The sequence below is a fragment of the Brassica napus genome, chromosome C8, assembly GCF_020379485.1.
Source record: "Brassica napus cultivar Da-Ae chromosome C8, Da-Ae, whole genome shotgun sequence".
Taxonomy (NCBI): Eukaryota; Viridiplantae; Streptophyta; class Magnoliopsida; order Brassicales; family Brassicaceae; genus Brassica; species Brassica napus.
Window position 1 is genome coordinate 33,719,099 of NC_063451.1, and position 27,485 is coordinate 33,746,583.

General features: G+C 38.3%; 2 protein-coding genes and 1 long non-coding RNA gene across 12 annotated transcripts; 1 reads left to right on the plus strand and 2 right to left on the minus strand.

The window, feature by feature from the left end:
- Positions 1-52: 52 nt before the first annotated feature.
- LOC106451218 lies at positions 53-7,792 on the minus strand. Of its 10 annotated transcripts, none has more exons than XR_007327692.1 (5): positions 7,552-7,792; positions 4,706-7,339; positions 4,059-4,636; positions 3,470-3,619; positions 53-859 (listed from the first exon to the last, which is right to left on the minus strand). It is a non-coding gene; the product is annotated as an uncharacterized LOC106451218 (long non-coding RNA). The 10 variants fall into 10 exon arrangements; XR_007327691.1 differs by having other exon boundaries at positions 3,470-3,627; XR_007327696.1 differs by lacking the exon at positions 53-859 and having other exon boundaries at positions 3,099-3,619; positions 4,059-4,111; positions 4,542-4,636.
- A 530-nt stretch (positions 7,793-8,322) lies between these two features.
- Positions 8,323-10,618, plus strand: LOC125591605. The gene is made up of 2 exons (XM_048766102.1): positions 8,323-10,148; positions 10,493-10,618. Exons 1-2 carry the CDS (start codon positions 9,131-9,133, stop codon positions 10,498-10,500), a joined length of 1,026 nt encoding a protein of 341 aa, XP_048622059.1. The 5' UTR covers positions 8,323-9,130; the 3' UTR covers positions 10,501-10,618.
- Positions 10,619-21,099: 10,481 nt separating this feature from the next.
- Positions 21,100-21,993, minus strand: LOC106453526. The gene has a single exon (XM_013895766.1). The coding sequence runs from the start codon at positions 21,991-21,993 to the stop codon at positions 21,100-21,102; it is 894 nt and encodes a 297-aa protein (XP_013751220.1).
- Positions 21,994-27,485: the final 5,492 nt, after the last annotated feature.

Genomic DNA, 27,485 nt, shown 5'->3' on the forward strand with positions numbered 1-27,485 from the left:
GTCCATCTTTTGTGTATGTAAAGTGAATTCACTTTTGTATAAATACATTCATATTTCAGTACAGGAAAATAAAATACGGTCAACTCCAATGAGATTTCAAAAGAGAAAAAATCTATTAAAACCCTACACTTTCAAATTAAAGTAAAAAAGCCTCTAATTTGTGTTTAAGCCAAAAAATCTTCAACTTTTAAATATTTGTCGTTTTAACTCTCATATTTTGTAATCATACAATTTTGTTTTTAATGAAATATTAAATTTATTGATCATTTAGAAAAAATAATATTTACGTACATCCAAAGAATAATGAGAGATAAAGCTAAAAACTGCCTCCTAACTATGCTCAGTATGAGCTCCAAACCAAGACTAGAGTAGACCCTGCAACTTCGGCTTCTCTGCATATCTAGTAGACATGATTCTTTGCCTTATAGTTTTGTCAATGATCATTACAAGTTGACCCTCTTGCCGGGATTACTGAGAGTGTCTTCTCTCATTCCTTTCACGACATATGTAGTATATTAAAACTTGGAATGACAGTCTCAAGAGTATAGAGATTCACAGGCCATGAGAGCCTGTCAAAATGTTTGAACATTCTCATCCCAATCTGGGGATGGAGCGGGCTGCAGTAGCGTGGCTAATACTTGTAACCAAAGAGTGTAGATATAGGGGCACGCAAAAATAGATGATCTCTAGTCTCTTCATGCTCGCCACAAAATAGACAACCCTGAATCTGACCCCAGGCACGCATTTTAACTCCCGTAGATAACCTATCTTTAACCGCTAACCAGGTGATAAACGCAAACCGTGGTACACCTTGCTTAAACCAAATTAGCTTGTGCCAAGGAACAAGTTGACGTCTAACCTGAGTCATATCTTAAGTTGAAAATGCTGAAAAATCTCGACCATAATCATCATCATCATCATAATCATCCCTTTTCTCTCGCGAATCGAGAAATTTCAAATTGTATCTCTATACTATATTTGGGATTTTCTGGGTTTCGCGTGAGATAAGGGATTAAGTGCTTACTATCTATGCAAGACGAGACGTCCTATAATTATTAAGTTTTTAATCAGTTTTTAAAACGGCGTTGTTAGAGAGTTAACAGACGTTTAGTTTTTAATGAGTTTAACAAATGACTATCTAAGAATTAAAACGGTCAATTAAAAGTTGAGGAATTTTTTAGCTCAAACAGGAATTGGAGTTTTTCTTGTTTTAATTTGAAAGTCCAGGGTTTTAATGATTGTTTTCTCGATTCAAAAACATCAAATTTGGTTGATAATTAATTTTCAGTATGATTAAAAATGTTACCATTTCACCAAATACGGTGTTTTGTGAATAGTATAAATTTGGTTAACACTATTCCTAACACTAAACATTAAAAATTTTATTTTACTATGATTAAATAATATAGTTAAACTAATATTATTTATTAATTTAATTATTTTTTTGTCAGCAACTTAAACAGACACATATAAAACCAAATTTAAATAAACATATAAAATATTTAAAACAAATATTTATATAACATCGAGAACATAAAACTACAGTATTTTAACAACTAAACATAAAATATAAATATAACAAAATAATAGTTAGTAATTACAAATAATTAAAAGAACTAAATTATTTAAAAGAAAAAAAATACATAATATTTATTTTGGTGTGAAGTTTGGTGTTATAATAAGAAATTAAAATTAAAATAGAATTTGGTCCAAATCATAGATAAAAATGGTATGGGTCTTGCTAAGAAACCGATTGGATCTTTAAATTTGCTATCATGGGTGTTCGGATCGGTATAGTATATTTTTGAAACCCGAACGAGTATATACATAACCGGTTTATATAAAATGGTATAATTGAAATATATCAAAACGATCTTCAATAGTATTGTTTTATTTTCAAAACGATGTCTTTAAAAATAAATGGATCTTTATATACCGGTTTATAAAATGGCTTATAAAATGGTATAATCGATATCACAATATATCAAAACGGATTATTCAAAACCGGTCTATATCATTATAAAATGTGATGTCTTGATATCATCAAACGATCAATTCCTTTGCACGTTAACTATGTTTTGTCAATGCCATATTTCTCAATGCAATATAATATTGGATCGTTTTATGGCAGTTTTTTTTCAATGCTGATTTATTAGGATATTACAATTATGAGAAAGATTAGTATAAATGAATCTGATTCAAATTAAGCGAACTAAATATATTCCTACGTTAATTAGTTGCATTAATTAGCTTAATTTAAGTTTCGGAAGATCAAATATGAATTTTCAATCACATATTACTTGCCTGACATATTGCATGAGCTGTCATACTATTCCAAATTAGGAATGTATAATATTTGAAGATGACACTAATTTGGTTATATATGTACTTATTTATAACGGACGATTTTGGCAATGGCATTGATAATTCAAACCGAATCACATATCGTATAGAAACTAAATTTGGATCAGGTCAAATTTTAAATGCATATGTGATCGTCACTGATCGATTTTTAAATTTAATTTGATTGACTAAATCCTCAATTTGTTTCCTATAATATTATAAACCACTAGGGATCGTTATCCGCGCCAAGACGCGGAGTATTTACATTTTAATCTACTTTTGTCTCTTGCTTACTAATCTAGCATTCAGTTTTTCAATGCATTTTATCTTCACCATCTCCTTTGTCTTGTTTACATTTGTTTTCACGTTCTGTCGTTTGATTTGTCTTAGTTTTGGCTTGTGTAATAACTTAACCCTGCTCATTCTTCTTTCATTCTTTATTAATTGATATTTTTATCTCGCTTAGCTCTGTGTTGCCACTAATTTGCTCGAATCATTTTTCATCATCTGCTTCGTATTCTTTTCATATTCATTAACTATTGTTTCCAATCTCTTTAGATCCTAAAAACTTACATGTTCTTTTGTTTATTAAATCACATATTAAATATTGTTGAAACTGTTTATTTATTATAATAAATCCTTACGATTATAACTAAGATGATATGGATAAAAGACTGATTATAATTTAGTTGAAATTAAAGTCTAAAATAGAAGTTATTAAACTTGCAATCCTTCTTTTTGTCATCCAAGATACCTTTAGTCAAATCAATTATATTGATTTAGAAAAGCCATAAGCTATTTCAATCCCAAACAACCAAAAAACAGGCGCATTTGTTATTGACGCTGCGGCAGGTTTCCTTTTACTATAAACATAATCGCTTGTCACAACTGTTAATAAACCCAAATGTGTTTACAAAAGCTACCCATATAAGAGTTTCATACTCATTTCTCTTTCTCTAGTCATCTCCTATGTTAGTAGCTATCATAATACAATCATCAAACAAATGACATATCTCTTTGTTCCATATAGAATATGCAAAATGACTGTTTTCTGCAGACTCCATGATCACTGAGTATTATAAATATCAAACTCTGTCTATGGTCTAATTATATATTGAGGAAATACCTCGAAATGTAGCTTCCAAATAATAATTTCCAGGTCAACACATTGCATGTTAACCTCCGCAATGGAATCAATGGATCTGCAGATTACCGCTACATGTCGAGTCGAACGCAGCTACACATATATTTCCTGCTTGTACCTTTCATTCACAATCTGCAATTCTACCAAGAACCAGAATCAATGTTAAATGAGGTAAAAGTTTTAGAGTCACAACTGACTTTTTATAGCCAAGCCCAATAAACCAAGCACCCAACGTAACATCCCCACTTGCCTATTTGTGCAGAAAATGGCTTGATCATTATATAGTAGCACCGAGAAGTTAGATGGAGAATGAGGTATGAATGCAAAGTATACAAAACAGTTAAAATCTTTCTGATTATGGGAAATATAATAAATCAATTCTCTTGAAATGGCGTATAAATGTCCACTAGCATGACAGAAGTACTTGTTCCTGTTCTCACCAAACTTCCAATTCTAAATGTATATATAAATCTATTATAGTTATTGTCAGCGCTCTGTTGCGATATTTGTTAGCTAAAATAATTCATCCAACATAATAGGAAAAAGAAACCAACGAAATTGTAAAGCTAACCATCAGTTGAGATGCTTTTGTTGTCTTGACACATTGCAAGCTTAGTGATTTCACTGTCAAAAGCAACAAACTAAGCAGTCATATACATCCGAGACATGTATTTACAAACGGTTCCTAGCACATAAAAAACATATTATTATGTTACGGATGATAAGTTTGATGCATAAATACAGTTTAAAAATTTTTTCAAGTGAATATTTGTGCCTACTGAATTACCCTACAACACCCACTGCATTGTGATTTTGGCATGTTAAAGCTGAGAGTCAACATTAGAGCTTGCGTTAGCATTTGGAACATGAAATATAACACCATCAATTTTCAGTGATAATTCCATTGACAATAGCTGTGCAAAAGAACTCTGCTAGTACGGTAATCGTGATTAGTAATTCTTTACATCTTAGTGTCGTACAACTTCAAAACGATAGACACTTACAATCGACGGCTCTCAAAGATGGACCCCAAACCATCTAATGATATGCTTACCTCATCGTATAAGTAATCCATGTCATTTCCCTCCCACATGTAACATTGATGGTGCAGATCAATTCCCTCCACCTCTTCCTCATCATTAGGATGCTCTGCAATATACCCTCTGTAAGGTTCAAATTTATGCCGCTAGAATTATCAGAGAAAGAAATATAAAGTACCCTCTAAATCTTCAGGAGCATCGACATTTTCTTTATTCAATGATCTTCATTCAACCTAACAACCATCAAAATAATAACAATGTGAGGCACATAATCTTCAAAATCAAAGTTTAATGAATGGAAAAAAAAACTCAGGAAGACAGAAAATGTCAAACACTCATTGGCTTCTTCGTCTTTTACTTCTTGGCTCCCGTGAATGAACTGTCAAAGCCATCATTATTTGCAGGAAAAAAGATTAAACAAAGCAACTGATGAAAGGAAACAAATATGTTTCACAGCACATAAACTCTTCTTGAACAATCAGGCAACAGATAGTATGTCTCCCGTGTGACTCAGCTGAGTCCTCGATGGCATCCTAAACGACAAATGTCTTCTTCTTCTTCTTGGTTAGATCTAAGGGTGCAAGCTAAGGATGACCAAAGAAAATTAAAACCACACAATCATGATTTATCAGGCAAAATAAAAGAACTGATGATGAATTTATTAAAGATGGAGAGAGATAGAGACTAAAGAAGAAAAACTGATTCATGAAACCAAAGAGTCAATCTGTGTTTCTTAGATGAGTCATGAACCGATGATTAAAAATTGAAAGCCCTAAACTTCCATTGAAGAGAACGCTTACACACCAAAGAGGTTTATTGGGCTTTTTTTTAACGAATCTCATTTCAAAACGTGAGTTATAAAGTATTTATTAAATCATTAGATAAAATAAATAAGTGTGGGTCCCACAGAGAAAACCGAAGAAGCAAAGGTTTCCGACCTTCATAAATATATATTTGTTTCAGCCATCAATGTACAAAGAATCCTTTACCTCAGTGGTATAAATGTTGTTGTTTAGATCTCAATAACCCGGGTTCGGGTCACAGGCTTGACACTTTTTCACACCCATTAAAAATGGGACCCACATATCGCTGACGTGTCGCATCAGGAGTGATGCAATTGCCCTATTATAATGTAGATTGTTTCAAATATTTATTTAGAACCGTTTAAAATTACCTAGCGAGAACATGGATTTCACAACATAATTTATTTCCTAACCCTATTCCCCTTTTTCTTCGCCACAACACCAACATAGAATAAATTGAAAGTGCCAATTTTTACAATCTGAAATAGTAACGTTTTTTAGTCCAGCCCAACGTTTTCCTTAAATGGGTTTAGAACCATTTTTAATGATTAACTAAATAGACCACATATATATAGTAGAATGTGTTTTTGTTTAAAAATTGAGGCATATCCTAAATAAATATGAACTATCATCACTTTCGTTTAAAAATTGTTACAATAAAAAATATAGGGTTGAGAAAATCCGAATCCAAAAAGTCTAACCAAATTTAATCTGAAAAAGTAGTACTGAACTTTAACCAAAATTGATTAGATATCCGAACGGATTCAAAATTTAAGAACTGGAACCGAATCTGATCCAACAAAAATATTTCAGATATCCAAGTATATTCGAACCAGATTTATATGCTTAAATATATTAATTATTTTTAAATTTAATATCTAAAAGAATATACAAAAATATAAGATGTTTTTAAGTTGTTAAAAATACTTTGAAATATATGCAAATAGTTAATAGTACATGTTTAAAATAGCTAAACGATACTTAAAATACCAAAAATACTTAAAATATCTATTGATTTTCTATCCAAATATTTAATATAAACCAATTTTTATGTTAAGTTTAATTATTTTTGGCATACATTATTAAATTTATATGTTAAATATTATTTTTATTTTTAGATTTTGAAAATTTAAAAATATTCCTTTTCCTACCCGGTCTATGGTATATGGGTTTTTTTATTTCCATTGACATTAATCATTTTTTCTATGGTGTATGGTTTTTTTATTTCCATTGACATTAATCATTTTTTCTATGGTATATGGTTTATAACGTGTGTACATCAAACCGCGTGTGTGAATACAAAATTGTTATCATATCAAACTTCGTGAGTTAGTATGGTATTTTACCCTAATTTATCTCTCCCACAATTATAGAATTTCATTTAATGAGATAATGAATCACGCGTTTTTTTTTTTTTTTTTTTTTTTTTTTTTTTTTTTTTTTGAAATTGAAATTTTATTCATCCAGATTAACGGGGATTCAGATTCGATTACAAGCCCGAGTTGAACAAAAGTTCCCAATCACGCGTATTTCATTTCCTTTTCTTACCCAGTCAATAACAAAACACAATACATGTTATTAGCGCATCAATTTCTGCCGCATTTCTAAATATTTGAACTTCATATATGTGTTTTCGTAAGATAAGGAACAAATATTAAAATTGCGTGAATTGTTACCGATTCTAATGTTTACTCTTAACAAAACAATTTCACTGCGATCTCTATAAAAAAAGGAGCTTCACGAAAGTACCAAACCTTACACACTATGATGCACATCGAGAGGATTTTACGCAAAGCTAAATATGAACGAAACTACTACGCTTACTACTAGAAACTGAAAAGGGCAATAACAACACTGAAGCACCATAATCTGTTGATCAAGAATGACTCTCACCTGATGTACTCTAAGAAGGTGGACATAGGCTCAGTAGCTTGGCAAAGCATATGCTTGTAATCATCCACAAGCTTGAGCGTACACTTCTCCACGATTGTGGTGGTATGCAGACGGTTCTGCAGCCAAAGGTATTGATCACAGAGATTCAGATGCTATTAGAATCAACAATCGTGCAGATTTCAAACAAAATAGCAGAAGAAATCAAGCTACTGAGATCCATACATGAAGATGAATGACACTGAAAATAAAATGGGGATTGAAATCATTTCGTAAGCTTTAAACCCAAAGTCAACCAATCATATTCATAAGATATCACCATCCTACGCACCGTTCTGGAGGTAAGAGCCGTATTTGGTGGCGGAGAGGTGCATTTTGATGTCGTCTAGGTTTTCACATTGGCACAGATTGTTGTAATCCGCCGTTGTAAGAAGACCAGCATGGTGGCGCCTCGAATCCGTACATCCTTCCCTTCAGGAGATATTCAGATCTCAAAGATTGACACGGGAGAGATCTGGAAAAAAATATCCAAGCAGAGAGAGATCGACGCGAAGAAGATAGAGACGACACCTTTGAAGTTTTGATTGATTTGTTTGCACGTTTGAAATTACGATACTATCCTTACTCCGGCCTGCTGAATCAAAGACCCACGCACGCGCGCGCAATTACTAAACCGAATAACGTACCGTGAACATCTGGACATTAGTTTTTGGTTCAGTTGATCGATTTATTATACCCAATGAAGGTTGAGCAAAGTACTCGATTTAACAGAAAAAATTCCAATATTCCTAACTCTACAAAGCAAAACAAATAATCACAAATACTAAAAATTATAAACGGTATGTTATCTATCTATATAAACAATTATATATATATAAATTACATTTTTGTTACATTTCGTATAATATTACAAAATTTTATTCATAAAATTGATAATTCTAGATAGAGTAGTATGAAAAGGTACGGATCAAATTGAATATCCAGTTAAAATATAAAACAGTTTTGATATTCGGGGACACCGAAAACCGAATAGCTATATATCAAATCGAATCAGATAATTGATTATTCGGACGAAAATAATCAGAACGTAAATCTAACTCTTAAAACCCGTCTATTCATGTTCATCCCTAATAACGAATACAAAATAAAATTTATGGCTATACAACTAATTCAATTTTTCTTGGAAAGTAGCCATTTTATGTTCTCTCAACCAAAATATGTCAACCTGACTGTTGTGAAGATGAAGCAATGAGATATGAAAATGACGCAATAAGAAACAAGAAGGAATCAGGCGAGTTCAAATGAAGCATGAGCTGAGTTACCTTGTGTTTCAAGTCTGTCCCCTATAGTGAAGTACAAGACAAAGACAACGAAACTGAATTACAATAATGATAATCACAAGGAGATGTCTTGTGATGTGTGGGACAAACAAGAGAGCCGTTGGAGTGCTCATGTCACATGAAGGATCAGATCACATGGGTTGGTTAAGGTTCCAAGTCAATGGAGATGTTTAGGACATGTCACTGTCTGGGACCAGCCAGCACAAGATCAGACTTGTCCTCTTGTCCTCTTGTTTATTATTTGTGTAGGATCTTACTAGTTTATAATATCTCATGTACTTGTAATCTCTTTATATATGAGATGTTCCCATAAACAAATCAAGTAATGGAATAAGAGATTCCTTCTTCATATTCTCTCATTTGCAATACTCTCTCTCTCTCTTTCTTATTCTTACTCAATCTACTTAATCTCTTTAATCTTATCACATAAACCATCTCATAAATCACTAATTCTCACATGGTATCAGAGCGATTAAGCTCTTGAAACCTATTACTTCCGCAAACCTTTACTCTGATTATTTCTTTTCTATTTTCCCTCACCATTCTTGAATTGTTCTTGAGTTGTTCTTGATGGATTCTGGAGAAAATTTAAAAATGTTTGTGATTCCAGCTACCCTTAAGGGAGCTAACTACCTGTTGTGGGAAAGGCTTGCTAAGACAGCTCTTGGTGGCAGAGGCTACTGGGATATTGTTGAAGAAGGCAAGAACCCAAAGAAAACAACTCTAGGAGAGGATGGCAGAGAAGTGGTGGTGAGTGAAGCTGGCGACAAGAAGAAGAATCAAGAGGACCTCATGACGTTGTCTATTCTTCAATCCAGTCTTGATGCTCCACTCCAGGAAGCTTATGGCTACTGTGAAACCTCCAAAGACCTATGGGATACACTCAAGAAGGTCTATGGAAACCAGTCCAACATCAGTAGGGTGTTTGAAATCAAGAGGGCTATCAATACCCTAAGTCAAGAGGACAATGACTTTGATAAACACTTTGGGAAGTTTAGATCCATGTGGGCTGAGCTAGAGATGCTAAAGCCAGCAACCATTGATCCAGATGTGTTGAATGTAAGGAGAGAACAAGACAAGGTGTTTGCTCTTCTCTCTACTCTCAACCCTGGATACAATGACCTCATCAAGCATATCCTAAGAGACAAGGAACTCCCATCCCTTGAAGAAGTTTGTGCTCGGATTCAAAAAGAACAAGGATCAATGGGGCTTTTTGGAGGCAAGCGAGACTTGGTACTAGCAAACCAAGCTGAAGGAGTTGCAAATAGAGGCATCTACAAGACTGAAGATAAGAAGGTGTGGACATGCGATTATTGCAAGAAGAGAGGCCATGGAAAGGACAAGTGTTGGATCCTCCATCCTCATCTCAAGCCACAGAAGTTCAGAACCAACTACAATGATACAAGAGCCAACTTCTCTGGTGACATGGGAGAGCCATCTACTCCAGCAAGCATGCGCCCAACTCCACCAGGTGGTGAAGGCAAAGCAATGGCTTCTAGTGGCAACCTGACCTTGAGGAACAATCAAGATGAAGTCATCAGGCGTTCTGACATTGAGACTCTCATAAAACTCCTCAAAGACAACTCTGGTAACCCACTTGGTACCTCTTTACATGCCTCCACTTGTGGTATCTTGCTGAATGCTTTAACTGAACCTAAAATTACAAAACCATTGGTTATAGATTCAGGGGCAAGTCACCACATGATTAGTGATCTTAGCTTAATTAAAAATATTGTTCCTGCCCTAGGAAATTTTATGATAGCTAATGGAGAGAAAGTACCAATCAAAGGTGTAGGTGATCTTAGGCTATTTGATAAAGAGTCTAAAGCTTTCTACATGCCTAGTTTTACCTCTAACTTGTTATCAGTTAAAAGAGCCACTAATGACTTGAATTGTAGTGTTACTTTTACTCCTAATGATGTCTACTTTCAGGATATTGAAACTAGTAGATTGCTTGGCCAAGGTGTAACCAAGGGAGACTTGTACTTACTTGAAGACACTAAGCTCTCAGCCGATTTATCTTATGCTCTAAATTCCATTTCTACTTTACCTAAAGATGTATTATGGCATGCTAGATTAGGACATCCTCATTCTCGTGCTTTGTACATCATGTTTCCTAGTATCTTTTTTAAAAGTGATTGTGAGGCTTGTATCCTTGGCAAACATTGCAAGAGTGTGTTCCCTAGATCAAGTACTATTTATGAAAATTGCTTTGACTTAATCCACTCTGATGTATGGACAGCTCCATGCATATCTAGAGAACATCATAAGTATTTTGTGACCTTTATAGATGAGAAATCAAAGTATACATGGATCACATTATTACAATCTAAAGATATGGTCTTAGAAGCTTTCATAAATTTTCAAAATCATGTATCTAATCACTTTAATGCCAAGATTAAGATTTTGAGATCAGATAATGGAGGAGAATACACAAGCAATGCTTTCAAACAACACTTAGCCAAACATGGGATGATCCACCAAACTAGCTGCCCATATACTCCACAACAAAATGGTGTAGCTGAGAGAAAGAATAGACATCTCATGGAGGTGGCAAGGAGTATGATGTAGGATATAAGGAAAGTAGATTGTGTAGATACGTCATTATGTCGACACCCTAGTGTAGCTCCAGTATATATACTCTGTAATCATTCTCTAATATAATTAAGTCACAACTCTATATGGTATCAGAGCACTATAGATACCTAGACCTCTCTTCTCGTTTAAATTGTTCTGGCCGCCACCCCAACCCCTCTTCCGATCTATCTTCTTCATATCTCTCTCATCTTTCCCGTTCTTATCATTATGTCTCACTCACCGGCCAATCAAAGCGAGACCATAGATGTCTCAGACCCTCACAAAATCCTTGTTGTCAATATGACAAACGTTACCAAGTTGACTTCCACCAACTTCATTATGTGGAGTCGTCAGGTTTATGCCTTATTCGATGGCTATGACCTCGCTGGATACCTAGATGGATCTGCTGTGGTTCCAGCTCCTACGATCACTACTGAAGGCGACATCACACCAAACCCCGTGTTTCTTCTTGGAAAAGACAAGACCGGCTCATCTACTCGGCTCTCCTTGGCGCTATCACGACACCAATCCAGCCAATCCTATCTGCGGCTCAAACTGCTGCAGACATCTGGAACACTCTGTCCTCAACCTACGCGAAACCGAGTCGCGCCCACTTCAAGCAGTTGCGCAGTCAACTCAAAACTTGGAAGAAAGACACAAAGACCATTGATGAGTACTTCCAAGGCTTAACAACTCGCTTTGATCAGATTGCTCTACTTGGCAAGCCGCTGGACCATGAAGATCAGATCGAGTATATGCTCGAAGGTCTTCCTGAGGATTACAAAACCGTCATTGATCAGATCGAAAGTCGTGACGTGCCTCCTACGCTTACTGAAGTTCATGAACGCCTGTTGAATCATGAGGTGAAGTTACAGACATCTGCTGGTGTGATTTCATCCCTTCCTGTCTCTACGAATGTGGCGACCTACAACCACAACAAACCTGCGTTCACTAACAGGAACCAGAACCGCCATGGAAACGTGAACAGGGGTGCAGGTCGTGGTTCGCAGACATGGCAACAACAACAGAACTTCTCGCCACGTCCAGATACTCGCCAAGGTCGGGGATACCAGGGGAAGTGTCAGCTGTGTGGAGTGTATGGACATAGTGCCCAGAGGTGCTCGCAACTACAACAATTTGGAGCCTCTCATGGCTCCACCTACAGTGCTACGCCATGGCAACCTCGTGCGGACCTAGCTGCTGCTTCTCCGTACACTGCTGCCAATTGGATCCTTGATAGTGGTGCCACACATCACCTGACTACCGACCTCAACAACCTGTCCGTACATCAGCCATATAATGGTGGTGAGGAGGTTACGATTGCTGATGGCTCTGGCCTTGCGATTTCACACACTGGTTCTGCCCTTCTTCCCACTCCATCTCGTTCCTTTGCCTTAAACCAAGTCTTATATGTTCCAAACTTGCATAAAAACCTTGTCTCTGTCTATAGATTATGCAATTCTAATCAAGTGTCTGTGGAATTCTTTCCGGCTCATTTTCAGGTGAAGGATCTCAGCACGGGGGCGCGGTTACTCCAAGGCAAAACTAGGAACGAGTTGTATGAGTGGCCGATACCATCACCTACCATTACCAGTCTCTATGCCTCACCCACCTCCAAAACCAACTTCGCATCTTGGCACGCACGTCTTGGCCACCCCTCTTCAGCTGTTTTTAAAAGCCTTGTATCTCAGTTTTCTTTACCTGTTTCAGACTCAGACCTTAAACCGTTTTCATGTTTTGATTGCCTTCTTAATAAAACACACAAGTTACCATTTCATACCAACTCTATACACTCAAACCGACCCCTTCAATATATTTATTCAGACGTGTGGTCCTCCCCTCTTATCTCTCAAGATGGCTACAAATATTATGTCATCTTCGTTGATCATTATACCCGCTATACATGGCTCTACCCACTCAAACTAAAATCCCAAGTCCTTCCCACATTCATTGCCTTTCAAGCCCTGGTGGAAAAACGATTCAATCAAAAGATCGTCACACTCTATTCGGATAATGGAGGGGAGTTTATTGGTCTGAGAGCTCACCTCACAGCTCACGGAATCTCCCATCTAACTTCTCCACCACATACTCCTGAGCACAACGGAATCTCTGAACGCAAACATTGTCATATTGTTGAGACAGGATTGACTCTCCTGAACAAGGCCGCAGTTCCTAAAAAGTTCTGGCCCTATGCATTTGCTGCAGCTGTGTACCTTATTAACCGTATGCCGACACCAGTCCTGAACAATACAAGTCCCTACCACAAGCTCTTCGGCCAGCAACCAAACTATCTCAAGCTGAGAGTTTTCGGGTCCTTGTGCTTCCCATGGCTGCGTCCATACACAAACAACAAACTAGACGATCGATCAGCAGCATGCGTGTTCATTGGATACTCTGTTACTCAAAGTGCTTATTTGTGCTTAGAACCACAGTCAGGGCGAGTCTACACTTCCCGACATGTCCGGTTTGTTGAGGACACATTCCCATTCCGCACCTCAACCACCTCATCTCCACCTCCTACCCAAGAACCACCACCATCGAGCTCTACAAACACTTTCCCTGTCCTCACCATCAACCGTCGATCACTCAGACAAACTCGCTCCACCGCGCCTCCGAGCTCAGATCATCACCAGAACGTGTCACCGGCTCCGACATCAGCAGATTCTTCTGCCTCGATGGAGGACGCAAACTTGTCTATCCCAAGCTCTCACTCGACTCGTGGAGATCAGACTAGTTGCGAAGGAACTTCCTCAGGTATGATTACACATTCTCTTACAGGTACAGAGACTCACCCTTCCTCGCCATTACCAACATCAGAAACACCCCTACCCAATCCTCCACCAGAAACAACCCAAACAGAAACCAGTGAACCACAAATTCCTCCCCCATCACAACCTGAGCTTCCAGCTAATCGTCACTCCATGACAACCCGTTCCAAAAACAACATTGCTAAACCAAAAACTAAGCTCTCTCTCAATGCCTCCACAAGACCGATAATCCCAACCACCATAAACCAGGCCTTGCGTGACCCTAAGTGGCGGAATGCGTGCACTGATGAGTTTAATGCCATCACTCGTAATCATACATATGATTTGGTTCCACCTGCGCCTCATCAAAATGTGATTGATACGAAATGGTTATTTACACTTAAATATCTTCCTAATGGTGATGTTGACAGGCACAAATCACGGCTGGTTGCGCGTGGATTCAATCAACAATATGGCTTGGATTATGCTGAAACGTTCAGTCCGATTATAAAGTCAACTACCGTTCGCTTGGTCTTGGAGCATGCTGTCCGAAATGATTGGAGCATTCGACAGTTAGATGTTAATAATGCTTTCTTACAAGGAACATTGGAGGATGAAGTATATATTTCTCAGCCCCCTGGATTTGTGGATAAGGACAGACCGCATCATGTTTGTCGACTACGGAAAGCTCTCTATGGTTTGAAACAAGCCCCCCGGGCATGGTACGAAGAGCTCAAGCGTACTCTACTTGCAGCAGGATTTCGCAATTCCGTAGCAGACACCTCCCTGTTTGTCTACACTCAGAATTGCCATCATGTATATGTCCTCGTTTATGTGGACGATATTCTTGTAACAGGTAGCAGCATCACTCTGGTAAATAAAATTATCGCGACACTAGCCTCACGCTTCTCCATTAAAGATCTTGGCAACCTATTCTACTTTCTTGGCATAGAAGCAACAAGGACAAAGCAGGGTTTACACCTCATGCAGAGGAAATATATACATGATCTCCTCACAAAGCTCAACATGTTCGGTGCGAAACCAGTGTCGACTCCACTTGCAACACATCCAAAGCTTACACTTAAGTCCGGACAGCCGCTTCAGAACCCATCTGAATATCGCAAGGTAGTTGGCAGCCTTCAGTACCTTGCATTCACTCGACCTGATATAGCGTTTGCAGTGAATAAGCTGTCTCAGTTTATGCATCAGCCAACAGATGAGCACTGGCAGGCCACTAAACGTGTTCTACGTTACCTTGCTGGAACCATGAGCCATGGTATTTTTCTGCGAAAATCATCGCCTCTCAATCTGCATGCTTATTCAGACGCTGACTGGGCTGGTGATCCAGATGATTATGTGTCAACGAATGCTTATATTCTGTACATTGGCTCATCCCCGATCTCTTGGTCTGCAAAGATTGTGTAGATACGTCATTATGTCGACACCCTAGTGTAGCTCCAGTATATATACTCTGTAATCATTCTCTAATATAATTAAGTCACAACTCTATATATGATGCTTCACACAAGTGTGCCCAAACGTTTTTGGGGAGATGCAGTCTTAACAGCTTGCTATCTAATCAGTACTTAATAAAAACAAATCATCTATAGATCATATGCGTGTGTTTGGGTGTCTTTGCTTTGTTTTGATACCAGGAGAACAAAGAGATAAGTTGTCAGCCAAGAGTATAAAGGCGATCTTTATTGGATACTCTCCTCACCAGAAGGGCTATAAGTGTTATGTACCAGAGACCAGGAGGGTCTTAGTCTCAAGAGATGTGAAGTTTGTGGAATCTAGAGGCTACTATGATGGAAAGAGTTGGGAAGAGTTAGAGAACCTGTCCCACTCAGCCTCGGATAGAGCTAACAATCTAAGGAGAGTAATGGAAATACTTGGAATCAGTCTACACCAAGATCAAGGAGCCACTACACCTGAGGCCACTCCCCACCAGTCCACGCCATCTACTGAGGTTGATACTGATGTGATTGAGATTCCTCACCTTGATCCTGAGGGGGACAATCAAGCTGAACACTATCAAGAGGATTCAACAAGTCATGATCAAGCTGAGCATCATACACAAGAGGAGCAGAATCATCACACGACTCAAGAGGAGCCAGTAGTGATTGCAAGCCAGCCTCAGCCTAATATTGATCAAGCTGCAACTGAGGAAAGTAGTTCACAGCCGGCTCCAAGAAGAAGTTCTACGATCAGAAAGCCGGTTGATCTAAATTGGAAGAACAATAGGGTCTACTTCAATGCTCAAGCTGTGGCTCATCCTATACAAGGAGTGTGCTCTCTAGCTCATTATCCCCAAGAACATGTGGTGTTTATTGGAGAGTTGGATCAGGAATGCATTCCAAGGTCTTATGAGGAAGCTATGGAGCATGAGAAATGGAAAGAATCAGTGGGCAGTGAGACTAATGCCATGATCATCAATGATACATGGTATGAAGTTGAACTACCTAAAGGCAAGAGAGCTGTAACAAGCCGCTGGATCTTCACCATCAAGTACAATGCTGATGGGACAGTAGAAAGGCGCAAGACAAGGCTAGTAGCAAGAGGCTTCACTCAAACATATGGAGAGGATTATCTAGATACCTTTGCACCAGTTGCTAAACTCCATACCATAAGGATAATCCTATCTTTGGCTGTCAACCTAGAGTGGGATCTATGGCAAATGGATGTGAAGAATGCTTTCCTACAAGGAGAACTAGAAGATGAGGTCTACATGAGGCAACCTCCTGGCCTAGAACACCTAGTGAAGCATGGAAATGTTCTTAGACTCAAGAAGGCTATATATGGATTGAAACAATCACCTAGAGCATGGTACCACAAGCTCAGCACCACACTCAATGGAAGGGGCTTTGTGAAACCTGAGGCAGATCATACTCTCTTTACACTCACCAGCAAGCAAGGGATTGTTGTGATCTTAGTATATGTTGATGATATCATCATCACCGGGAGTGACAAAGAAGGTATACTCTTAACTAAAGCTTTCCTTAGATAATCTTTTGATATCAAAGACTTGGGAGAGTTAAAATACTTTCTAGGAATTGAGATGTGCCGATCCAAGGATGGGCTATTCTTATCCCAAAGAAAGTACACACTTGATCTTCTGAATGAGACAGGTGATCTAGGAGGAAGAGCAGCCAAGACTCCACTAGAAGATGGGTATAAGGTGCTGCGTGAGGGGGAGATTGAAGACAAGCCCTATGCTGATGTTAAACACTATAGGAGAATGGTGGGAAAGTTGATATACCCCACCATCACCAGGCCTGATGTATGCTTTGCAGTCAACCAGGTAAGCCAGCATATGCAAACTCCCAAGATACACCATTGGAACATGGTTGAGAGAATCCTAAGATACCTAAGAGAGGCGACAGGGCAAAGAGTATGGATGGGATGCAACAAAAGCACAGAGATAGTTGGGTATTGTGATGCTGATTGGGCACGGGACAGAGTGGATAGGAGATCCACCACAAGCTATTGTACATTCATTGGAGGCAATCTTGTTACTTGGAAGAGCAAGAAACAGAAGATAGTGTCATGCTCAAGTGCTGAAGCTGAATATAGGGAAATGAGGAAGCTCACTAGTGAGTTGATCTGGATCAGGAACCTACTTCAAGACTTGGGTATAGAGACATCAACTCCAATCACCATGCATTGTGATAATCAAGCTGCAATACACATAGCTTCCAACAGTGTGTTCCATGAGAGAACTAAACACATTGAGGTGGACTGTCATAAAGTTAGGCAAGCAGTGGAACAAAGGATCATCTTACCTTGCTACATAAGAAGTAAGGATCAACTAGCTGATATCTTCACCAAGGCTGCAAGCACCAAGGTTTGCGAGTTCATACATTCCAAGTTAGGACTCGTAGATCTTTCATCACACTGATCCTCTTAGCCATGAAGTCTTCTACTCTTTTTTTTGGCTTGGTTTTTATCCCATGAGGTTTTTCCAAGCTAAAGGTTTTAATGAGGGAATGCTTCATGGTTTCCAAGCTTGACCAGTCCCTATGGTCAAGCTTGAGGGGGAGTGTGAAGATGAAGCAATGAGATATGAAAATGACGCAATAAGAAACAAGAAGGAATCAGGCGAGTTCAAATGAAGCATGAGCTGAGTTACCTTGTGTTCCAAGTCTGTCCCCTAGAGTGAAGTACAAGACAAAGACAAGGAAACTGAATTACAATAATGATAATCAGAAGGAGATGTCTTGTGCTGTGTGGGACAAACAAGAGAGCCGTTGGAGTACTCATGTCACATGAAGGATCAGATCACATGGCTTGGCTAAGGTTCCAAGTCAATGGAGATGTTTAGGACATGTCACTGTCCGGGACCAGCCAGCACAAGATCAGACTTGTCCTCTTGTTTATTATTTGTCTAGGATCTTACTAGTTTATAATATCTCATGTACTTGTAATCTCTTTATATATGGGATGTTCCCATAAACAAATCAAGTAATGGAATAAGAGATTCCTTCTTTATATTCTCTCATTTGCAATATTCTCTCTCTCTTTCTTATTCTTACTCAATCTACTTAATCTCTTTAATCTTATCACATAAACCATCTCATAAATCACTAATTCTCACAACTGCTACATATGTTATGTTATAAAACTTTTGATTTATAACATGTTATAAAACAGTTATTATTGCTATATGTCATAAAACAGTTGATTTATAACATAATCCTTTTATTTCTTTTAGCCTGAGATTTATGATAAGCCAAGTTCAAAGGAAAAAAAACAAAGGAGTGTAGTGTCCTTGTTTGAAAGCTTCAGTTTGTTACTGGAACGGAGCCGGAGTGCCTTGGTTTCTGCTGACAATAGCCATTGTAAGATACCTTTCCCCCCATTCCAATTGGTGTCTGTTCATCAGGTCCTTCCCATAAAGGTGCTTCACCATCTCCAACAAGCCTCCAGTATCCAGACCTCAATGACTCTGCTTGCTCATCATCGCAGTTCTGCAGCAGCGCATCAACTCTGAAGTTTATTCCAAGCGAACCCAAGAACCGAGACTGAGTCATATGTCCACGGACTGTCACATTTTCTGAACAACACACACACACACGTTTTCATTTGGTTTAAGTACGTTTATAACTCTCTAATATTACAATGATGAGTAGTGAGTATATGAACCAACCTGAAGCTTCCTCGGCGGAGTGTTTTATCGAAGGAAAATCAACATAAGCACTTAGATCCGCAGAGCCTGGATTATCCAGTATGTTGACAAACTTGTGTTCTCTAATAGCCTTATATCATATCCATAGATTCAGACACAAAAGACTTTATAAGCATTGGTTAGAGCATTTTTTTTTAGGACACAAACCTGAAGACTGTCTAAAATGATTCCATCCTTCCCATAATCGATTATAAGTGCTCCACCTCCATCAGAGCCTATTCTCTTGGCTATTTCTTGAGTCAAATCCATTGACTTCGGGCTGATCTCGACATGCTCCAGCTTCTCCTTTTCCTCAGGTGTAGCTCATGTGCAACGTTTCACCAGATATAAGGCTGCAGGTGTAGGCTGTGGGGAGAGAACAAAGCGGAACCTAAAACCAATAACGCATAGATCAGCTCTGAAGTTTTCTTTGCATATTATAGATATACAAATACTTACTGTGAATCTTCTTCCACATCAACCATTTTCTCACACCAGCCTCGTGGAGATTTCTGCAAAGTAAGTCCATTTAAGATACACATACTAAACTTAAAGGAGAAGACTATATTGCAAATCACACAAACCTGAAACTGATGAACTGGAAGAGCATCATAGAACTCATGAGCTATGATTATTGTTGGTACTGCCAAGGCAAGCAAAAGAGAACAATAGATACAATGAGGAACGATGCAGATCATCATATTTTTCATTGCTTACAACGTTGACTGTTGCTAATTAAGCCAAGAGCCTCATAAGAGAGTCTCAATAAGTAAATGTAACAAACATGCATGCCTCCTGATGGTGCCTCTTCAAGAGTAGCGTGCCAGTGCACAGGTGTCCCAGCTAGTGAACTTATAGCTTTCTTCTCCGAACTACTTTCATCTGTGCACTTCAGGTCCTGGTGCTGAAGTTTCTGCAACGCGGGACTGCACTCTACCAAGTGTATATGCAATGCTTGATGGAGATTGAATTAATAAGGAACACCACACGAAAAACACATAACTCGTACCGTTTCAGATTCAGTGATGAAGTTCAGAGATCGTAGCTGGACGGAGAAAGAATGTTAATCACCAGAACACGATTAGGGTTTACTTTGTTGGGCTCGTCTGATTGTCGGGGAGTGAGATGGTGTCGATGGATCTATGGTGAGGGATGGCGATTCTCTCTCGTTTGTTTCTCGTCGGTCCAGCTTCTTCCCCGCCGTCTTGGGAGTGCGACAGCTTGTGATTCTCGGACCTAAGCGACGATTGGAGGCTTGAGCAGATCCAGAAAGACAACAAAAAAGGCAGTAGGGAGTTTTGATGAAGAGGAAACAGAGAAGACGAAGTCGATGAGTGAGTCGTAGGGTTTCTTTGTTGACTCGGCCGCAGATGACATGGCAGTAAAAATGAATTTGATTGGTTGATTTTCTGATCTGACGTGGCATAGCTAAGAAGGCTTTTTAGTCTCCTTTTAATAGAGGTACCATTTCAGATTCAGTATGAAGTTCAGAGGTCGTAGCTGGACGGAGAAAGAATGTTAGTCACCAGAACACGATTAGGGTTTACTTTGTTGAGCTCGTCTGATTGTCGGGGAGTGAGATGGTGTCGATGGATCTACGGTGAGGGATGGCGGTTCTCTCTCGTTTGTTTCTCGTCGGTCCAGCTTCTTCCCCGCCGTCTTGGGAGTGCGACAGCTTGTGATTCTCGGACCTAAGCGACGATTGGAGGCTTGAGCAGATCCGGAAAGACAACAAAAAGGCAGTAGGGAGTTTTGATGAAGAGGAAACAGAGAAGACAGAGTCGATGAGTGAGTCATAGGGTTTCTTTGTTGACTCGGCCGCAGATGACATGGCAGTAAAGACGAATTTGATTGGTTGATTTTCTGATCTGACGTGGCATAGCTAAGAAGACTTCTTATTCTCCTTTTAATAGAGTTTAGATTTTCTCATAAATGCAAGGTTTTTTTTTTTTTTTTGAATTGAATGTTAAATTTATTCAAACCAAAAAGCCATTGTTTTACACCAAGTGAAGCTTACTTTGAAAATGTAAAAGACAAAATTTTCTTTATGTCTATGCTATACTTCTTGTGGCAAACAAAAATCTCATTCCTACTTCATACTTGTCATCTCCCATTCTCTGAATTGTAGTGAATCTGTTTCGAATGTTCTTATCCAGTAAATGAATAAGTCTGTTTGCTGAAGAAGGTTTATCTCCATGGCGCCTTGCATTCCTCTCACGCCATATGGTATATAAAGCTGCTTGGAACACATATTGAAGAGTAAACTTTGGTACCCTTTGCTGTGAGCTGGCTAAGATGAGTTGCAATATCTCAGACCATTTCGTTGTATACTGCTCCCTCAAGAAACCTTTTGTGAGAGCCTTCCATATGTCTGTCGAAAATTGGCATTCAAAAAATAGATGCTCTCTCGTCTCAACCGGTTCTCGATAGAACACACACTCTGAGTTTATACTTCCATTCCACTGAAGCATTCTACTCCCTGTAGATAGCGTATCATGCATAGCCACCCAGTGTATAAAAGCATACTTCGGCGTTGCATAGCTAAACCATACTGCCTTATCCCAACCACACTTAATATGAGCTTCTCTTAGTATCATCCAAGTACTTTTTGTGGAGAACTTCGCCTTGTATTTATCTTCCTGATATTTCCATATAGCTATGTCCTCCTCTTGCTCTATCTTTACCTTCTGCATAGCAATCATCTCTTCTATTCTGTTCAGCAACAAAACCCTGTGTCTCCTTCGTCTGTGTCCATGAATTGCTTCATGTACAGTAGCATTTGCTGATATCCCCATATCAATAAATCCCCTATCTCCACATATATCCCATAATCTTCCCTTTGACGACCAAGAGTCATACCAAAAAGAAGTTGTTTCTCCATTTTTAACTTCAACTCTCTCGAGAATTTTTGCAATCTCTCGATACTTCAAAAGCTTCCTCCACATCCATGAACCTTATTGAGTAGTTTTAGCCATCCATAGAGACCCTTTCCTGATTAGGTAGACTTTTATCCAATTCACCCATAATAATTTCGCTGATGACAGAATCCTCCAAATCAACTTCAAGCAACATACCAAGTTTGACTCCTTCAACGGCTTGATACCCAACCCTCCCTCATTCTTCATTTTGCACACTTCACGCCAGGAAATTTTTGCCTTTCTACCCTCCAGCTTTGGTCCAGACCATAAGAATGCTACCCATAGCCTTTCTCTTTCTTTTAGACATTCATTCGGCGATATGAATGCAGCCATCCAAAAATTTGCAAGACTTGTAATAACTGAATTAAGAAGCTGCAATCTTCCCGCATAGGATAAGAATCTCCCTGTCCAAGAGTGAATTCTCTTCCTTATCTTCTCCACTAAAGGAAAATAATCACTTACAGTCATGCACTTTTTAAGGAGTGGAAGTCCCAAGTACCTAACTGGTAAGCTTCCCTCTTCAAACGGGAAATGATCTGTGATATCTCTCTGATTTGTCAAAGACACACCTGCCATGAATAGCTTAGACTTCTCCAGACTGATGTGTAACCCTGACATTTTCCCAAACTCATCAAAGACGTGTAGAATCCCTTCAACTGATCTCTTAGTCCCTTCCAAAAATACCACAAGATCATCCGCAAAACACAGATGTGTTAAGTTGATATTCTTACACCTTAGGTGATATACAATCTTCTTTCTCTCTGCTGCTTCATCTAGCATCTTTGATAGCACATTCATACATATCACAAAGAGATAAGGAGAGAGAGAGCAACCTTGTCTTAATCCTTTTGAGCTCTGAAAATAGCCTGCCAATTTTCCATTAATCTGAACCGAGAAAGAAGCAGTTGATATGCACAAACGAATCCAGTGAATAAAACTTTCAGGCAGATTTAGAGCTTCCAAGATCTTCAACAAAAAAACTCCAGTGAACTGAATCAAAAGCCTTCGATATATCAATCGGCATCGCACATCTCGGTGATACTGAGTCCTTATGATAATCTTTGACCAATTCTGTAGCTAGCAACAGATTTTCCATAAGCAATCTATCCTTCACAAAAGCAGACTGATTGAGCGCAATGCACTTTGGCAGGATACACTTTAATCTTCTTGCTATAATCTTCGAAATAGCTTTATACAGAACATTGCAGCACGATATTGGTCTGTAGTCTTTCATCATCCTTGCATTATCATTCTTTGGTATAAGAGCCAAGATCGTTGAATTGAGACCCTTAGGTAAAAACCCTTTGATGAACAAAGACTGTATAGCTATTGTAACATCCTTCCCTATAACCGGCCATGCTTCTCTAAAGAATTCAGCAGTTAAGCCGTCTGGTCCAGGAGATTTATTACCTGGCATCTTAAAGATAACTGCTCGCACTTCCTCCTCCGTGACCTCCCTTTCCAACATAGACCTATCCCCTTCACTGCATTTAAACTTTAACAACTCCTCCAATTTTTCACGTGTTGTTCCTTCATACTCTGGTGGAGAGTAGTTTAGGAAATCATGAAAAAATCTCTCAGCTTCTTGTTTCACATTCTCTCCCTTCACAACAGTCCCATCTTCACACAAGATCTCTCTGATTGAGTTTTGAATCTCTCTAATTTTTACTGCATTATGAAACACTCTATTATACTCATCATATCACTATATAAGACATCTACGGGACGTGAATGAAAGACCACAAATACCTGCACTCGAAAAACAAAAAGAAAGTTACCTCTCCTATACTTTCAATGGCCGCATACAGCCCTGTATCAGAGTCGAAGCCATACAAATCCATGTGGAAGATTAAGACCAAGATAATTATACTTTGGAAACAATATTAGGTGGCTGGTGGTCTCACGGCTCTCACCATTGAGATGGTCTTAATTGATTCTAACGTGAGACTATTTCAACTGTACATTTGTCTATTTTACCTTGCCACTATTTTAACATATTGTTTTAACGGATTTGTTTTATTAATTTATACAGGCTGATTCATGCTACTGTCAAGAAAGATTTAGTTGAGCAGGTAAACCATTCCTATCACAAGGCATTACCAAAAGTTTTATCAGTTTCTCACTTAACCACAATTGCGGATCCTACGGAACAACCAACCATCCCTACAAGAATGTGATCTTCTTAACCACCCGAGTCAGGGTCTGTAAAGATCTGCCTAGAGCTTTAACTGGATTCCAAAAGTTCAGTTACCGAGCCATTCTTGATGGTTCACCAAATTCGGACCACTTAGTTGGTGAGTTATATTTCGTATGACATATTATACGTTTAATATATAAGAGGTTTATATATCTGTGATTCGAAATATGTTTTTTTTTTTAAATGGATGTTATATGACAGTCGTGGAAGTCACGCATGTTGAAGTGGCTTCAGTTAATGGGAAAGACACACACAAGATCTCACCTAAATTCCGTAACTCATTGTAAATGTTCGTGATTCATTATAACATTTATATAAATCTGTATCAAGTGAAAATAAAGAATTATGAAACTGACATTACTCGATATATAGTGATGATCGTCTACCTATTGTATTGTGTGGCAAGTTTTCCGCGGATATTGACGATGCTATTCAGTTATTCAGCTATTCAACTGGTGGAGAGTTAAGATATTCTACTTTTTCTATATTTTGGATCACTCATTATTTGCTTTATTTTATGTTTTCTAAAGTTTTCTAAAAACCAATTTTCCTACTTATAAGTCTTAATTATATTATTTAGTTTTTACCTTTGCACAATTTCGTTTTCAAAGTTGCAAGTTATCTTAATTTATTATTGCAGAGGTTGTGTAATGACATCTCTTCTTATAAATTGTTCAGTGTATTAGAGGTTCAACTGAAATAGTTAATGCATTCTCCGGTGGAGTGCAAAGGCCAATAACAAAGGGCTACATTGGGTAGCTTGGGATAAAATCTGTGTCCCGCAGAAAAAAGAGGGTTAGGATTTAGAGACTCTCATGATTTCAATCTGGCATTGCTTGCCAAGCAGGTTTGGAGACTGCTGATATACCCTGACTCACTATTAGCTAGAGTCCTGAAAGGTCGATACTATAGACACTCAAACCCTCTACGTGTCGGGAAAGCTAATAACCCCTCTTATGGATGGAGAAGTATTTGGACAGCCCGGACAGTCCTGAATGAGAATGTCGTACATACCATTGGAACGGGGCTGAAACGAAGGTGTGGGACGCTGCCTGGATACCTGAAGAGGTAGCAAGACCAGCAATTCCGCGGGGAGAAATTAATGACCGGCACCTTCATCTTCATCATCTAATTGATTTCGACACCAAGTGCTGGAATGAACCTCTGATTAGAGATTTGGTGGCAGAAGAAGATGTGAGTAAAATCCTGCAGGTTAAACCGAGCAAGATAGGAAGGAGAGATGGATATATCTGGAAGCACTCGATATCAGGCTCGTACTCTGTACGTACGGGATACGAACTGGTAAATACAAAAAGGAAAAGCAACGATGGAGCAAGAAGTGGTAGAACCAAGTGTTACTGCTCTCAAAAAGGAGGTCTGGAAACTTAAAACATCAAGAAAAATAAAGCACTTCCTTTGGCAAGCGATATCAGGGTTTATTACGGCGGCAAGCCGTCTCTGCGCGACTGATAGAAGTTGTCTCCGTTGCGGCGCTGAAGAGGAGACAATCAATCATATTTTGTTTGAGTGCCCCCTGCTTTGCAATGCTGGGCCTTATCGGATATTCCGATATCTCCGGGCGTATTCCCGTGTAATGCTCTATTTACAAATTTTGATCATCTCCTATGGAGAGCCAAGGAACAAGGCGTTAGGAAGGAGATACTGGAGGTAGTCCCGTGGTTAGTGTGGTACATATGGAAGAGCCGTAATAATTTCCTATTTAATGGTGTTGATTCTCCCCCTCTGGACACTGTACAATTAGCGTTGGCAGAGAATAGATCTTGGCAAGTAGCTTAGATCATCCCAACGCTGGAAGAAGAACGACCAGAAGATCAAGAGAACTCGGATCCCTCCGTAAACACTCAGGCAAGAATTGGAAACCGATGTCAAGTGGACGCATCCTGGGTCTACGAAGGGCGCGGGACGGGTCTGGGGTTTGTGTTGTGGGAAGGTGGAAACAGAAGTATCATGGGGTTGAAAAATCGCAGGCAAACAGCTTCCCCTCTACACGCAGAAGCGGAAGGTCTGTTATGGGCCATGAAAAGGACTCTAGATGCACTTTGAGACAGACTGTGTTCAACTTTGGAAGCTAATTCAAGATCAGGAAGAATGGCCGTCTATGGTACAACAGATGGAAGAGATAAAAGTTGCTGCAGCTATGTTCTATAATTTTTCTATATCTCATATACCTCGTGGTAGTAACTCCCGCGCAGACTGCCTCGCAAAGGCAGCACATGCACGTTCTGATTTCTTTGATTATGTTTGTGTGGAGACTCATGCTTAGCTTGCTCATGTAGCTAGCCTACTGGAGTGATTTGAGTAATAAAAACTTTTGATGGCAAAAAAAAAAAAAAAAATTAGTTAATGCATTCTAAGACATCGTATATACTATAGGAAGTTTAGTATACTAACCTTAAACATTTGTTTCCGTCGATGCTGGTGTAATCCAGAATCTAAAGCGCACCAATCATATCTTCGAGTCGGACAGATCTTTCATAAAGAATAGCGTCTTTATATCCTCTCTTTAGGTAGAGTACTGGAGATGAGATACGTTGACAATACGGAAAACGGATTAGATGTTTAATATAAAGAAATAACCAAAGTTTTAAGATGAAATTAGACAAGAACAAGCTGTCGTAAATGACCTAATCCCCTGAGCAAAAATAAAATCAACATTTAGAAAAGAAAAGGCCTTTAATCATCAGTTGGTCCATTTTATATTATTTTACATAATACTAATAGAGTAGAAACAATATATGTCCCACGAAGCCCATAATTTAAAAACTCATGGAAAAGAGTGTTGTAAATACTTGATGGCATGAAATTTTAGAAGAATCGTGGGTTTAAAAAAAAAAAGCCTTCCTATTATGACATCCCCTATGTATATTAATTCGGGAGAATTAAAACATATTTTTGTATTCACATGTCATGTTCTCAGAATCTTTAGAAAATAGATTGATTCATCTAAATATACAATATAATTTTTATTAAACTAACTATTAAATTAATTAATAGTGTATAAAAGAATATTCTCAATTTTTTTGCTTAGATAAAAATTACGGAATTACATAATATAATTGACATATATATGACAATTAGTGATTATGAATAATAAAAATTTGATAAAAAATTTTGCATCACCCTAATTTTTGTGATCAAGGGCTTAATTGTTTTTGTTATAATAAGATACAAATGATCATAAAATCGTATGAATATGAATTCTCATTTAATATATATATATATATATATATATTAGTTTAATTTTTTTTATTACAACAAATATACAAATGTTAATAAAACCATATGAAAATAAATATTTATA

What these genes read in the sequence shown, in the direction of transcription:
- LOC106453526 (XM_013895766.1), bottom strand. Translation starts at nt 21,993, where the DNA reads ATGTGGAGGAAGCTTTTGAAGTATCGAGAGATTGCAAAAATTCTCGAG.
- LOC125591605 (XM_048766102.1), top strand. Translation starts at nt 9,131, where the DNA reads ATGGATTCTGGAGAAAATTTAAAAATGTTTGTGATTCCAGCTACCCTT.